Below are 14,872 nucleotides of genomic sequence, written 5' to 3' on the forward strand. Positions count from 1 at the left end.
GAGCTCGTAGCCACGTGATAGGTCTTGTCTTGTTGATAACCTGGAGACCGGCGAAGACTGCGCTCCAGCTGGTGGTGAAGGAAAGGGGGAAGGAACTATAGAATAGAAGGAGCTGGACATGAACCGTCACGGTCTTTCTGGTGAATCAGTGCTGTTTGCATGGCACTCATAGGCTCTGGGACTGATGACCTTACTCTTCTAGTCTTTTCCAGTAAGCCTTGTTGGATGACTCAGAGCTCTTGTGCTCCCTCTTTTCAATATCCCTTTGCTGTCTTCGTAACCGCAGTGAGAGTAGGAGCTCAAGCAGTTGCCGCTGCAAGACTAGCCGCTCTTGAGTAAATAGCAGCTCTTACCGCGCTTGATGGTGAATAAGCCTTGGAATCCGTGTTGAGAAAGCATCCAATTGCTATTACAAAAGCATATCCCTTATCTAATTAGAAGGAACTTCTTTCCGGCGAAGTGACAGCGGGGAAGGAAAGCAAGGGACTGATTACACTAGTCAGACATGCCCAGAAGAGGATAAGATCAGAAAAGGGCACAATGCCTCTTGAGATTGTTGAATAAGCTATTCATCAATGCTCGAGTCATATTCTAGTAGACAAACTTTCTTCTTATGTCCACCGGGGAAAAGAATACAAAAAGATTGATAGGCCATTCATTCCCTTCTCTCTCTCCGAATCTTGCTCCCTCATTCCCCTCCATTCGGCTATCGATATTTGCGGAGTTGAAGGCTTAGGCTTAGGTCTAGGTCTTCGCACCGTCTTGGAACCTTTTTTCTGAGCTTTTGACAGTTGAGTCTCGGACGCTAACTAAGGAGACTACTGCATCTCGCTCTTATTATAAAACAATAAAAAAGAAGACAGGTTGCCCTGCCCTGTCAGTCTCGAGCTCGAGGTCGTCTTTCTTGTCTCACACAAGAGAAGCCTTCTTTATACAGACAGGAGTTAGATAAGCATGTAGCTTATGGCTTTATCCTATAGATATATATAGAAAAAAAGAAACGAGGATCAGTCTTCATCCTTTCGCTTTTCAAAGTGAATGATCCCCTCGCTCTTAACCTTTATGTGACCGCAATAGCAAGGGACAGGAGCTCCCCCTAGCTCAGTAAGCAAGTGCTACAAACCTTTGAAACTAGAGTAAAGGTACCCAGGGACATAAAATGCTAGGTTGTGAGGAAGTGAATCGGTTCTTACCTGACAGTTCCTAGAATTGGACAAAAAGGTTTTGCACGTTAATCAGAAAAGGAAGAATACGATCTTGTCGCAATTGAATCCGTAACTGCAGCTATTGAGTCTGCTGTGGGAATAAGCGCCTAGAAGAGAGCTTTCACTGGCTTTTTCTTACTATGAGGATGGATGTAGATATAAGTCGTCTCTTGGCCAGGGCATTAGCAGAGCAGCTTCCACTCCTCCCTTCGATAAGCTTCCCTTTTTGGGCACTGGACCTAGTTACCGCTCCATGGGAACATCTATAGATTCCGCTATCGGGAAAGTCAGGCATGGAATCACGCTAAGGTAAGGTTTCTATCTAATCCATCTAGAATAGGATCTACTCTATCTATTTGATTTTCCACTTCTGCCTGGCTGACTGAATAAAGAAATGGAACCATAGCTAAGACTGATCGATGAGCCTTCTCTCTCCTTGATCTGTCTAGTTCTATTTTTTTGACTAATCCGAATCTGTGGACTGAGTGAGTAGCTAACTAAAATAGAATATTTGAGGATATAGGAGTAGGGCTATTCTTCGCACCGAGAAAATCTTTTGTTAATCTCGTTATCTCCACGGGCGCTGGGTTAAGGGCAGAATCAGACCTTGGGGAACCGGTACGAAAGGGAGCTAGCTAAGGCAGCAAGCCAAGAAAGGCAGCATAGTAGGCCTTTTAGAATTAGAAAGGAAGCCAACTCTTGTTCGACGTAGGGTAGAGTCACTTATTTCATTCCCTGGGCTTTCCATCCTATTATGGGGCTTGAATGCGGGTCTTTGGCTAGAGACGGAGACTTTCCCAGTGAAAGCGCTGGCGTTCAGTTTGGTTGCGTGCTTTCCGATCTCTTTCCCTTCCTTTCTGTGGTAGCATGGTTAACGGTAGCATGTTTGCTAGTCTTGTCGGACTAGGAGCTCTACTAGGCTTGACCGTGGGAAATTGACTTATTCTTGCTCAAGTCAAGTGGAATCAGTTTCATTTGGCTCTAGACTACGATTCGATAGAGAACGATTTGGCACATCTTCGATTTCCTGGTATGAAAGTAGTTAGGCTTGGTTTTCTTTGAGTTCAAGATATTCGGCATAAGCCGTCTTTGCTTTTGCTCTTATCGATGTGATCCTTGTCTTTAGCTTGGCACCAGGGCGGCTTGCTTACCTACCTTATGAATGACTTTCGGACTTTCTTCTTTTCTGTTAGCACGCATCCAGTGACCGATGAATCTGTTGTCGGAATAAGCGTAAGCGCAGCAAGAGAATTCGCAGCTTTTGTGCCTAAAATCCCTACTTTAAACTGGGTTGGCTTTCAAAGATAGAGACTATCACTGGATTGCTTGCTCAGTTCCTCAATCCAATTTCCCATTTGACTTCCTGACATTTTCAAGAGCTTGAATAAAAGAAAGGCCTGCTTACCCGCTTCAACTTCAAAGAGGATTTCTCACGGGATTGGTGTAACTGTCTTTCTCCCACTCGATGGATTGCTCCTATTGACCTAGCTGTCTTACTCGCTGTCTAGCCCGCTCTCCCTGACTTTTTTATCCGTAGCTTGAAGGAGGGAGAGGCTAGATGGCAGAAGAGAAGGCAATGCCTCCTCGTTCTTCGTTTTCGATTTGCTTGTCCATTTTTTCATTTTCACGTGAAGGAAGCAAAGCAACCTTAGTCTTAGTCTGCCCTATCTTTTTTTTTCGAATATCCCTTTTCGAAGCTTCGAGCCAAGGCAATCCGGAGACCAGTACGGACAGCCCAAGCCCAGAGTTCAGCAGTCAAGTTTGTAGCAACTCCAATTCTAGCTGCATAACCTCGAAGCCAGACGCCCTATCTTCCTCGATCCCACTCATGTTCGGATTCACTAACCATTCCCTTTCTCTTTTTGCATGTATGATTTCTTGGTCGGTCGCTTCCTTTCGCTTTCATGCGGAAGGCCCCCTACCGGCCAGAAAGAATTGTTTTAGATAGTATAGAGCGTAGCGTTGGCTATGGTGCCATTTGCGAAGAAATGAGTTCGCTTTCTTTACTACTACGCTCTTTCTCCCGTCTCGGACGTGATTCGTATTGGATGCTCTTATCGGATTGATTGGATGCTTGATTCCTTAGCAGAGCTACTGATTTTAGATGCGGAACCAGAGCAGAGCTAGAGAGTCTCAGCCTTGGTGAATGAGCCAAGGTTCCTGACTTCTATTCGCTATAGCTTCCATGCCAAGCTAGCATAGCGCTTTCGCTTTTTGTTGAGAAAGTCAAGCTCAGTTCTTTCTCCTCCCTAACACCCTACTCTCTTCTCTTCCTCAAGTCCCACAGGGCATTCTTCCACTGGCCATTTGAAAGATGAATCTCTACCTTTTGAAGAAGGTGCCTAGCCTTAGCAGATTCCTACTTAAAAGAGGGAAAGTGCTAAGACCGCGAATGTCGCATCCACGGGATAAGCATTCATTTACCTTTCAAAGATCGTTTATCCCGCAGCATCTTCAGTATGCTACAAAGAAGCATGAAAGGGTTATGCGAAATAGACAAAATCGGCTTCATCTAATGCTTGCTGGCTAGCGCTATAGGGCTTTGAACCATAGGCCTTTCTTCTTTTGTTTTGAGAAGAGCTTGCGCACTAGCATTCCTTCACCCGATCGGAGACTACCCGGCTACGTCTTAATCGGAGAATTCCAGATGTCTTGGAATAGATTGATATAGGCATTTTTATGTATGCGGAGGCTTAGTCAAAAGACAGCTTTCAAAGACTACTTTCACTCGCTTAAAAGCGCCTCACTGTGCGAAGAATAGCCCATCAAGCTAGATGAAAGATCTGCCAGAGTCTTGATGTTAAACAAACCCCTCCCCGTGAGATGCCGAAGGCAAAGTACTTTAAGAAGGGAAGAGCTTGGCCTAGAATGAGCAAGGGATAGAGATGATGGTATGAATGCATTCATCAACAGAAGTTTCATCCTCGGATTCCCACCTACCCACCTCAGACTTATTCATCATCGTTCTGGTACTGGCCGGCCTAATGCTTTTCCCTCTCCTATCAAGGAATAGGCATAAGTGACTTGCTCAAAGTAGAATGTCATATTATAAGATAATTTCAGAATCCTCCCGTTGATGCATTGCTTAGCTAATTTAGTCTCTGTTCTCATCGCTGCTCTGGTTGAATGGAAGGGAGGTAGGCCTTATTTAGGAGTGTACCGATGTTAACGATGGTGGTGATGGTGACCAACAAAGGCATGCTTTCTTCCCCCAATCGATAGCCTATGGCTTAAATAAGATTCTCAAATCAAATGAGAGAAGAGCCATAGTAAGTGGTCAGCATAGAATGAGCCTTCTTTCTTCCTACCTTTAGCATTACCATTCTCTCATCGATTACTGCAAACTCTACCCTTCTCAGTCAACTTCTAGCTAGTGAATCTTACCTACTATTCTATTTTAGTGAAGGGAATGCTCTAGCCTCTCTGCAAACCAGCACTGTCCCGGGTCTCTCAATCTTCCAATCCAGCCTCCTTTCTAGATATAGACCTGAGTGGCCTTTTTCCTTCTTATTCAATTAATTACTAGGCTTGGTCTAGCCAGCTTTCCCTTCAAAGGTAGCTATGGAGGAAGGCTGACGAAGGAAGTAGATAGTGAATAGGAAGTTGGATTACTAAGCACTTCCATAGTAGCAGGCATAGCTATGAGGTACTGCCCGGTTCTCTTCTATCCTACCTACACCCCCTAATAGTAAAGTCCCTAGCTTCAAATAAAGAGCCTTTTTCGCACGTTTAGGGACCCCTCGTACCCTTCCATCTGATCAAGGGGAGAGTGCTTTTTGGATGAGCAAAACTGGCCATTCTGGACGTTTTCAGAATTGGGAGCGTAAAGCCAACGCCACTCTCACATAGGATCGGGGGAAGAAGGTCTGAGGCAAGGAGTGATTTCTCGTTGATCAAAGCAAAGTAAGTAGCCAACTTCTCCCTGTTGATAGCACAGGAAAAAGACAAGGGCGGATTCACGACTATTGCTTGCTACTACTCCTAGCGTGGAAATTAGCCCTCGTAAGGCCGACAAATTGGATTTCTTTGCATTTTAATAAAAAATGTGCGAACATTCCTTGGACTCTTGAACAGATTCATTTCCTTGCTATGCTACGCACCTCTATTAATATTAATGGGTATGACTACAAAAAAGGAAGAAGATGAGCTAGAAGATAAATTCCCGCTGCTGGCAATAAGCTAATGGATGACGAGAATCGTCACTCTAATTATGAATTCTAGGCTTTCTTGTCCATAGTCCACCGCTTCGCTCCTTACTACAGGAATAAGATTACTACCAACATCAGTGTATCGGCGGAAAAGCAACTTACATCCTTGCATATTTTATTCATAATAAGTTAAGTAGCTATCCTTGATCCAGAAAGTGGTACTATACTAAGAAACTAAGACTAAGTATAAGTAGTAAAAGTAGTAACTCCGAGCCAAAAAGGGTACGACTATTTCGAAGGTAGAAAGCGAGGGTCGAGTTCCTTATTAGAGTAGAGTTTTTTCCAACCATTGGAAGTTCTCCTTCAGACATTAGGAGTTATAGTTTTCTTAATCGAGGTGGAGTAGCTTTCGATGTCGTACCAGCCTCAAAAAATGATATCCATTCAGCCGAACTAATTGCAGTATGAGCGCACTCTCTGGGCCTATCTAATAGCATATTTGGAAGTGATAGGTTATGATGACATCTTTTCTGGTATATCAGTGGGCGCTCTAGAAAAAAGAGCTGTAGTTCTAGTGAATGCTTATTGATTTTAAATGCCCATACTTTCTCCTGTTAGCGCTTTCGACTTCTCATCTTTCAGATGGGATGTAGCCGTTCGATCAAAGAAAGAAAATGAAGCAGATAAGTTAGAGATAACTAGTTTTAGGTTCCGGTTCTCGAGCAGGTGAGGCTCAGCCCTTCATCGAACTCGTTCTAGTTGCTTTTTTTTAGGTAAACTCTGAATATATATATATTCAGAGTTTGTGTTTAAGGCTAAAGAAAAGATATATCAGCAGTTCCTTTTGTAAGCTAAGCCACCTTACTACCTCAGTCATTTTGATTTACCGTTCCTGCGTAGCTTCTGGCATTTATATTCCGTCTGCTTGTGGGATAAGGCCTCTCTCTTGGGTTTAACTAGCGGTTGGGTTAAGTCAATGGACTCAACCTGTTATATTCACTAAATCAACAAGATCCTGACTGGCTAATTTGGGTTCAGGAGCAGCTAGAATGCCTGAAGCGGGAGGAGCGAACGAAGTGAGAACTAGATCGAGAGTCCAGTTTTCAGTGACTTCAAGTGAATGCGCTTTGGGCCTTTAGGAAGCGATTGAACGAAGCAGTCGAAATGCTTTGGATGCACATGAATGAGGGAGCAAAGCCATAGGAAATAAGGCAACTCTCTTGACAGAGGGGCATAGCGGGTACTCTAACCATAAGGAGAAGGAAGGTAGAGCTCGCTTTAAATAAGTTAGAAATAGGCTTTCACTCCTCTCCAACCAGTCGAGATCAATCGATCTTCCTCTCCTCTTTCAACCGGAAAAGGCTCTGAAAGATGACTTCAATGGGGACTAGAAGGAAAGAAGGGGAAAGAGTAGTTCATCTCGACTCATCCAACGGGCAAGCAAGTTCCACGGCTAGAGAGGTGAGAAGGTAGCTCATTTTACCAGTTCCGTGGGGGAAAGACGAGCAAAGCGTTCGAGGAGCCCTACTTTTAAGAAGAAGGCGTTCACCAAGGGAACTAGCCGGTAGGAGGGATAGTTGGCCGGCTTTCAAGCCAGGTTGCATGCATGTGACTGAGTCCGGAGATTTCGTTTTGTTTTCAGGGTGTACGAAGTGAAGGCTCGTTGAGACCTTGCCTTAGGAAGACTTTATAGGCACAGTACCAGGGACCGAACTCTCATTTCCTTGCTTAAGGCCCTTCGCCTATGGAGGATTTCGTGCATAACTTACGTATTTAGCTGAACAGGGTAAAAATCTTCCTTAAGCTTCCCTTCCATTCTAGGGAAAACCACTGCTGGGAAAGCGTAATCTAATCACTGCCTGAAAGAGTCCTATTTACCTAATAAAGAGGGACTGCTTGCTTGTGCCTTAAAATGGTAAAGGACAGAACGCACGGCGCCTTTCGAACCTTTTCTCATTAGATCGGGTAACCTGCACTAATAGGTCAAGCCACATTTCATATAGAAATTCAGGTTCCTAGGAATGTCGTACGAGTCATTCATCTAGTCCCAAGGGGGCTTCCCGACTCAAGCTACTGGGAAATAGGACCACAATTCCTACTCACTGAGTGTAAACGACTCTCTTCGGCTTTCCGTCCCTTTCAATAGGAAGGGTCACAGCCTAAGTCAGGCCGGGCCTTGATCAATGATCAATATCAAAACAACCATAAGTGATTGGCTCACGACTACGTAGAATGAGATTCTCGCTTCCTTACTTTCTCATATCTTTGCTTAGTCCGGCATTCCCAATCTCTTTCTTTTTCGACGTAAGAACCGCAAGATGGATGAGCAAATGGCTTACTCGAAAGCACAAGTCTCACTGCCGGGGCGAGCTGCGCGAAAGAACTCTTTTGAGCCGTAGTTTGACTTCTAAGAATAAGCGGTCGAAGGCACAGTTTTCATCTCCTTGAATCGAATGCGATAATCTTCGATTATCACTGATGGCAAAGGACGATGCCCACACTTCAGGTCGATCAGAAAGAAAAAAAAATCCGCTCTGGTGCCATTTTCCTTAATTATAGTAATTGAAGGACATTCCGCCAAATCTAGCAACCCACGGAGCGGTAGACAACCGAGGAAAAAAAAAAAAGTTTTTTAATTTAATTTACCTTGATGTGGAAATGCTTGTTTCAAAAGAAAGAAGATCAGAACGAAATTACGTAGGTAGAGAGATCTTTTCTTTTTCATCCCGAACTAGACAGACAGAGCTTCATACGGTGCTTTTCATAAGTTCGAGTCTTCCTTCTGATCCCAAGGAATGCGCGTCTGGTGGTATCGTATATAAGAGAAAGCTTGCTTTTTTGAGCCTCCAATCATAACATAAAGAAAGGTTTCTACGGAGCAAAGTCTAATGAGAAAGCGTCTGTTCACTGGCCCTTTGAATGGAATCTGGAGATGTAGTCAAAAGTGACTTTCATCGAGATTGGGTTAGTGTTCAGTGTAACCATAGAACGGTACAAGATCGAAAAGAATGATTGCATTTCAAGTGAGATGTCCAAGAGAAAAGGAACGAGGTTTTGAAGCGACGAGAACAAAAAATCGTGAATGAAAAAGCGTGACGAGGTTTTCTCCATTCGAGATGTTAAATGAACTTCTCAGTGCGGTCGAACCCTTTTTACAAGGATTGCAATAAATTTCTACGAGCGCGGGGCAAAGGACGCTACCGCAGGTTCCCGGGAATCCACCCGTGGAAGGAACTTCTTCCTCTTCGGTGGTCGAAGGGGAGGTCTCCCAAAATCAAATTTGGGCGGCTGTGGAACGAAAGCAATGGCAAGACCTTCTGTCGTCCAAGGAGTGGCGTTTAACAGAACGGCGTTTCCATCTCTGCGAAAGCAGAATCTCCGTGATTGTGGGCAAAGACTATTAAACTTCTAGCTAAATCACGCTCATGAAAATCAACCACTGCTACCTGTGCTGCTTTGAAGGTCCTATCTTCGTATGGATATGATAGATCTCCTACCTCGGCTGGAACTTGCCTCTGCAACTTTAAGGTATAAAGCTCCCATTCCCCCATTTCTTAGTCACTCGGAGAAAGGTAGCGAAGTGAGTTCAGTTTTTTTAATTTTGAGTATAGGATACCACCAGCGTCGTATTCGATGATGGACATCTTAGGTCAATCGGCTTAATCCCGAACAGCTGACGAGAGCTAGGATAGGAAAACTCTTTGCCTGTCTGGTCTACCTGATTGGGAGCTAGCTAGTCTATTCAATCAGCTAGCCCTAACATTCAATTGGTACTGGCTCAGTTTCACAGTGATCTTCTTTCTCACAGCAACAACCTTTCCTTTCTGTCTGGCTTGTCATGTTCTTTTACTTGATTGAATTATGACTCATTTCCTTGCTTCTTAGTTTGTCTAGGCAATCCTGTAACACGTGCAATCCTGTCTTTCACTAATGCCACTAGGCCCAATCTCCGGAACTTGGCAGCAGGTAACAAGTCGGCAATCTGTCTTACTAATTTCTTTGTGTGTTCTTACAGTGATCCAATCAATCGGGAGTGGATGCCAGTGAGGGACTAGAATGAAAGGGCAAGGCTTGGACTACTGCAATAAGATAAGGTAGGTAATGGACAGCCCGGAAAGCACAGCCGGATTGGCCAGTTCAGTTCCCCGTTCTCCTATGTCTTTCTAGGTTCCTTTGCTGTATTGAATGTATATATATTTATGGGAGCTTGTTCGTCTGTCTTTCTATGATAGGGAGGGTCTGGCTTTATTCCGGATGGAGCACCATTTATATGGAGTTTATGTGCTTTCAGTTGTAGGCCCAGCCCCTTAGCCTTTTATTTTAAATAAATCCTCCCGAATCAAGTCCAGATTTCTCTTTTTTCCTTCCCCGATTGATTGAAGTAGCTCCTGTTGTTGGGTCACTTCACGATTTGACTTCCTTCTTTCGTAGGTAATGAGTTTCCGGTGGTATCATAATTTGCCGTATAGGCATTTACTGAAGTTGGTAATTGGTAAGGAGATCGAAGTATTCCTTGTGCTTTTCCCATTCACGTATCCCGTGGTAGCCCTTTAAGGTAAGGTATTTTGTTAAGGCGAATTGGCGAAGGATGGATAGCGAGGGAGAGGTTACCCCACCTTCCGTAGGCATTCATTTTCGGGGAGTAGCCTGCTACAGTATACAATTCTAGTCCTCTTAGGGCGCTGTGGAGGATCCCGAGGCGGCTCAAAAATATGACGTGAACCCTAAAATCACTACCAAAGACAACAATTCCGACATTCTCAATCCTCCTCAAATGGATATCTGTCAAGGTCGGAATCTCGGATTCCTTTTTCCAGATATCGGCATCAATTCTGCCTGTCGTTTAACATCGTTGCTTTCCCTTTCCTTTTCTTAGGGAACTGCTGATACCTCTGTCAGTCGTACCGGAATCCACTATACTATAACTATAGGAACTGAAAGAGATGATTTGGCGGGAATTCCTTAATGAACTGCTTCGTTCGACTCGCTTGTGAATGCGATGGCGACGGGGTCGGTCTGTCTTTCCGCTTTTAAGCTAATGGTTGTCCTCCGTTCAGACAGCACGGAGAAGAGGAAGAAGTCGTCACAAGGTATCCGTACGTACGAGTTCTGTAGGAGTGCAAGCATTCGACTTAAGTTCCCAATATAAATCCGTAGGGTACTCTCGGGCGAAAGGCCCAAACGGCACCTTGTTAGCAGTCCTATCCTCAGTGAACGTTGTTAGCTGTAGTTACAGCTATTAATGGCTCCATCAATCATAGAAAAAGTCTATGTTGAAGAACCACCAAGATGAGAACATCTTTAGAAAGCCCGTTTTGTGTTCAGTGAAAGAAAGCGATACTGTAGGCTGGAATCTCCTCAACGAGCTGGAGTAGCGAACGGGAACAACGGCCTTATTGATTCAACCTCTTTACGGGACTCCTCTACTAGTTACACTTAGCACTTAGATAGTGAGGAAAGCGACGAAGCCTTCGGTAATACCTCTCTCTGTGCTGTCTTCCCGAAAGGAATATGCTTTCTAGGTAAGTGCGTATCAATAGAGTGTGTAAGCCGAAGTAGCTGGTTCAGGCTAACCTGCTTGTTATAGGGTAACCAACAAGTATGCAAGACTCTTTCCGGACCTAGGATTGTCTTTCGGTTTGAAATCTATTAGAAAATGTAGTTGTTGCTCGCCTGATAGTAAGTCGCTCGCTTCATTGAAGGAAGCGGGTCGATGTCTCGTATGAAGGGAATTTGAGTTGCAACCATGATAAAATCCCCTAAAAAACTGGGCGTTGAGGCCCTACCTTTCAGGTAGACCTGCCGTTCACACTTCACCTTGAAAGCGGATCATGCGCACTGAACTAAGAAATAGTATAGTTTGTTCTAGGAATGGATCTTCTCTGCCGCAGGCATCTAAGAGGTTCAAGCGAGTAGGAGCCTTCTTCTTCTTTGAATAAAACGCTAATTTCTTTGTGGACTGTACCGATAACATAACTCCATTGCTCCTGAACTTGCAAAAGACTTTTTTTTTGCTACTCCTGCAAACACAAATACGGGCTATATTGGCAGAATCCTTTCCTAAATCCCAATTTTTTATGTACCCCGACATAGTCCTTCACAAAGGGGTTTATTTTATTCGCTTCGAGCGTGGCGTTCCTGTAAGAATTTAGTGGTTCTTTAAGTTTATCCTTTATCTTTCCCACTACCTACTTCCCTTGAGACTTCGCTTCCTTACCTTTCTTGTCTTTGAACAGAAAGCGATCAGCGACAGAAAGGGTAAGCGTTCAGGGGAGACCCAGTAAAAGTACTCGGCCAGATCGACTAGCTTGACAGGTTTTAGGTGGAAAGAACCGTCACTTAACTTAAAGCTCATCACGACCCTAATACTAGTGTTGCTGAAGAACAGACAACTAGCTAGGAAAAGGTGCCCCCCAAAATAAATACTTAGAACGCTTTTAAGTCTATATATAAATAAGTAGACTGGACCAATCATAAAAATGATTACCCCGGGGGGCGACTAAACGCCAAACAAAAATTACATAAATGATGAAATCGAATCCTGTCAAATAACTGTAAATGGATTCGGGGACGTGACCGGTATAGATCCATGATTGACTGTTACATCCCTTGGGATCTACCTTCGATCGAGTGAAAGCTTAAGTGGTCAAGCCAGGGTGGGAACATTCGACTTCAGAGGTCACGCTTTCAATTTCCATTAGGATTTTTAATGTCATCTGATTTACCTGCCTTCTTGTAGCCGATGTCTTTATGCGCAAGCTCTTCATTTCTCTATCCTCTCCCGAGCTCAATTGCATCGACCCTTCTCTATCCCACTTCGAATCGTACGGGAAAGAAGAGGTTGATGAGAACGTGAAATATCTATTAACCAACTCAAGTTGGTTTTACTTCTTGTATTTCCTTGCCGTAAGAGCGTGAACATAACTCTGCCGGTTAGATGACCATACCAGGGAGTTTTTTCTCAACGGCGCTCCCAGCTAGCGACACCTAAGCAAGTTAGAGGTTCTAGACTACAAGCTGTAGTTCCCAACAGGAGTGGGACCTTAATAGATGAGAGGTTCCTAGAAACTTATTTTGAAGAAACCACATCGGTTATATAAAGTATTTGCTGCACTTCCTGAGAAAGAAGTCGTCTTGGTATTGGATCCGCTCTTCTGTTAGCATGAACATGAATTAGATTCTATTCATCTTATTTATTCTTAAGAGAACTCCCCACCCGAACCATTCTCAACCCCGACCTACACAAGTGGTTTTAGAACTCATATTTAGAAAAAGTTCTGTTAGGTTCTTAGTAGCAGTCGGCGACCTTTTTCTATTTCCTCCTCACTCCTGGGCCTTTATCTACATACGTCTCTTGAATTTGATTGAACAAATTACTGCCCCTGTAGAATTAATTAGGCGGCTTAGGGGAGAGCCTAACATCCTGCAGAGACAAATCAAAAGAGATCGCATCCCAATGCCAATTGTGTGTTAATACAGAAATGAAAAGAACAAAATGCCCTAACATATATATGCACATCACTCCAGAGGATTTGCGAATTAGGCTTTCGAAAGCGCCCGAGTCTGCTGCCGTATCCTGCTTTTTTATTATTAGACAAAGAAAGAGAGTGACGATGTCATATATTAGGAAGATTCCTTTCCTAATAATACCCAATGAGCGGAATCAGAAGGGGCCGGGTTAACCATAAGAGGCGTAATACTGACCCCGTCCCAGCCAATTCGAAGTTCCAAGATAAATTTGCTATTCTGATAGATAGTGGCAAACATTAGATTGTTGTATCCCAAGATATAGAAGACTATTAGCCCGAAAATTAGATTATGAATAGATGGAATAGCAGCAAAAAGCATCTTTCTAGCTTGCGTGGAACTCAATCTCATTTAGTTAGAAAGGTTCTATCTATCTTTCAGCAACTGAACGGGAAGTGGTTTAGGAAAGGACTTTCGAATCAATCGGATGCGCTCGCCCAGCGAGAAAGGCCCTGACCCTGCCAACCAAGTCAAAATCAAAAAGAAGAGAACTTCGTATTTTGGTAATTCTCTAGGAGTCATGTTTAACCTTGAATGCTATTAATAAATTCTACAGCAATAGTCCCTCGGACTCGGAAAGTGATAACGAAAATGGCTAACCCAATAGCGGATTCCGCAGCTGCCACCGTTGAAACCAATGAAGCAAATGATTGACCCATCATATCATCCGAAGAAACGGAAAATACCAAAAAGTTCGAATTCACAGCTAATAACATTGATTCAATTGGCATTGACATAATAGGAATATTTCGTCTATTAAGGAGGATTCCCCGAATACCTAAAATAGAGATGATCATAGAAAATGTAAAATATTTGATAGGATCCGTTTCGGAAACGTGGAATGTAAGAGAAATTCAAATGTTATAACCAATACGCCTAGTAGGTAAACGTGCGCCGTCGCCTTTATCGTTCTTGCCTTTTCTCCATTTCAACAAACCCATTTGGGATTCCCTTATCCTTAAATAGTTGCGGTTGCGGCACGACCTCGTACGAAAGCGGCGTGCATCGCAATGTATAGGGGATGTCCCTTTTTTGTAAAAAGTCTATTGTTCCCTTCAGATTTCTTTGCTTTAACCATACCAATAAAAATAAGATTATGAGCCACAAAAACAAATGATTGATAAGGGGAAGTACAGAAGTAGGTTTTGGATTTCGATCGGATTATTTGGCACTTTCATTTGCTTTGGTTCATTTTTTAACTGCTTCCCCCAACAAGAGGTTACTAGTATCTCGACCATAGGGAGAGGAAAGACTTGTTTGTTGTAAATCGCTGGTTGGGTTTACCAATCAAGAAAGACATGGGAAAAGGAAAGCACTCACTGAGTTACTTACGAATCTGAAAGATGGAGGCTGACTACGGCCTCAGATGATTAGGCGGGGACAGGATTCGAACCTGCAATCTTCAGGTCATGAGCCTGATGAGTTGACCAATTACTCTACCCCGCTTCTTCCCTCTTGAAACTGAAAACATATAGATTAGCAAATGAGACTGCCCACACTGAAGACCAAGCCAATCTCGAAGAAGAAGCCTACCCCGGACCCTGACGTGAACAGACGCTTTCTCGGAGAAAGCTTTTTTTCTTTGTTTGTTGACTTCACTTAGCAAGCCTCGAATCCAAATCCTTTCTACTTTCTTTCTTCTCTTATGAAATTTCGACTCAGCTTGAAAAGAAGCCTCAAGCCGATAAGAGCTCTTCATCATGTTCGAGAATTTCTAAAGAAGAACTGACAGTGATTGACCTCACGGCGCACATGCTATATGTTCATGCCAAAAAGGCGAGATTTTCTATTCTGAATTAAAGGAGCGAAGCGCTTAGTGGTTGAAGTAGAGGAGAGCTAGAATGAGTCCATTTTCCTGGGTAAAGCAGGAAGGAAGAATCGAAAAGGCACTTTCTTTCCTATTTAGGAATGAGCGGCCTACAGAGTGGAAATGATCCCGCGAAGCCGGTCAGGCCAACTCTAGCTTTAGGAAGAAAAAGTCATACAGTCCCT

The 14,872-nt window shown here is 43.6% G+C and overlaps 1 protein-coding gene and 1 non-coding gene across 2 annotated transcripts, besides 1 other annotated feature; one reads left to right on the forward strand and one right to left on the reverse strand.

Annotated features, from left to right (window-relative positions):
• The first annotated feature begins 2,763 nt into the window (after positions 1-2,763).
• orf129 (hypothetical protein) lies at positions 2,764-3,153 on the forward strand. Its single transcript has one exon. The coding sequence runs from the start codon at positions 2,764-2,766 to the stop codon at positions 3,151-3,153; it is 390 nt and encodes a 129-aa protein (YP_009532836.1).
• A 10,020-nt stretch (positions 3,154-13,173) lies between these two features.
• Positions 13,174-14,872: part of a sequence feature (repeat1B) that runs on past the window's edge.
• trnM(cat) lies at positions 14,253-14,326 on the reverse strand. Its single transcript has one exon. It is a non-coding gene; the product is annotated as a tRNA-Met (tRNA).

Source organism: Glycine soja, mitochondrion (genome assembly GCF_004193775.1).
Source record: "Glycine soja mitochondrion, complete genome".
Classification (NCBI taxonomy): Eukaryota; Viridiplantae; Streptophyta; class Magnoliopsida; order Fabales; family Fabaceae; genus Glycine; species Glycine soja.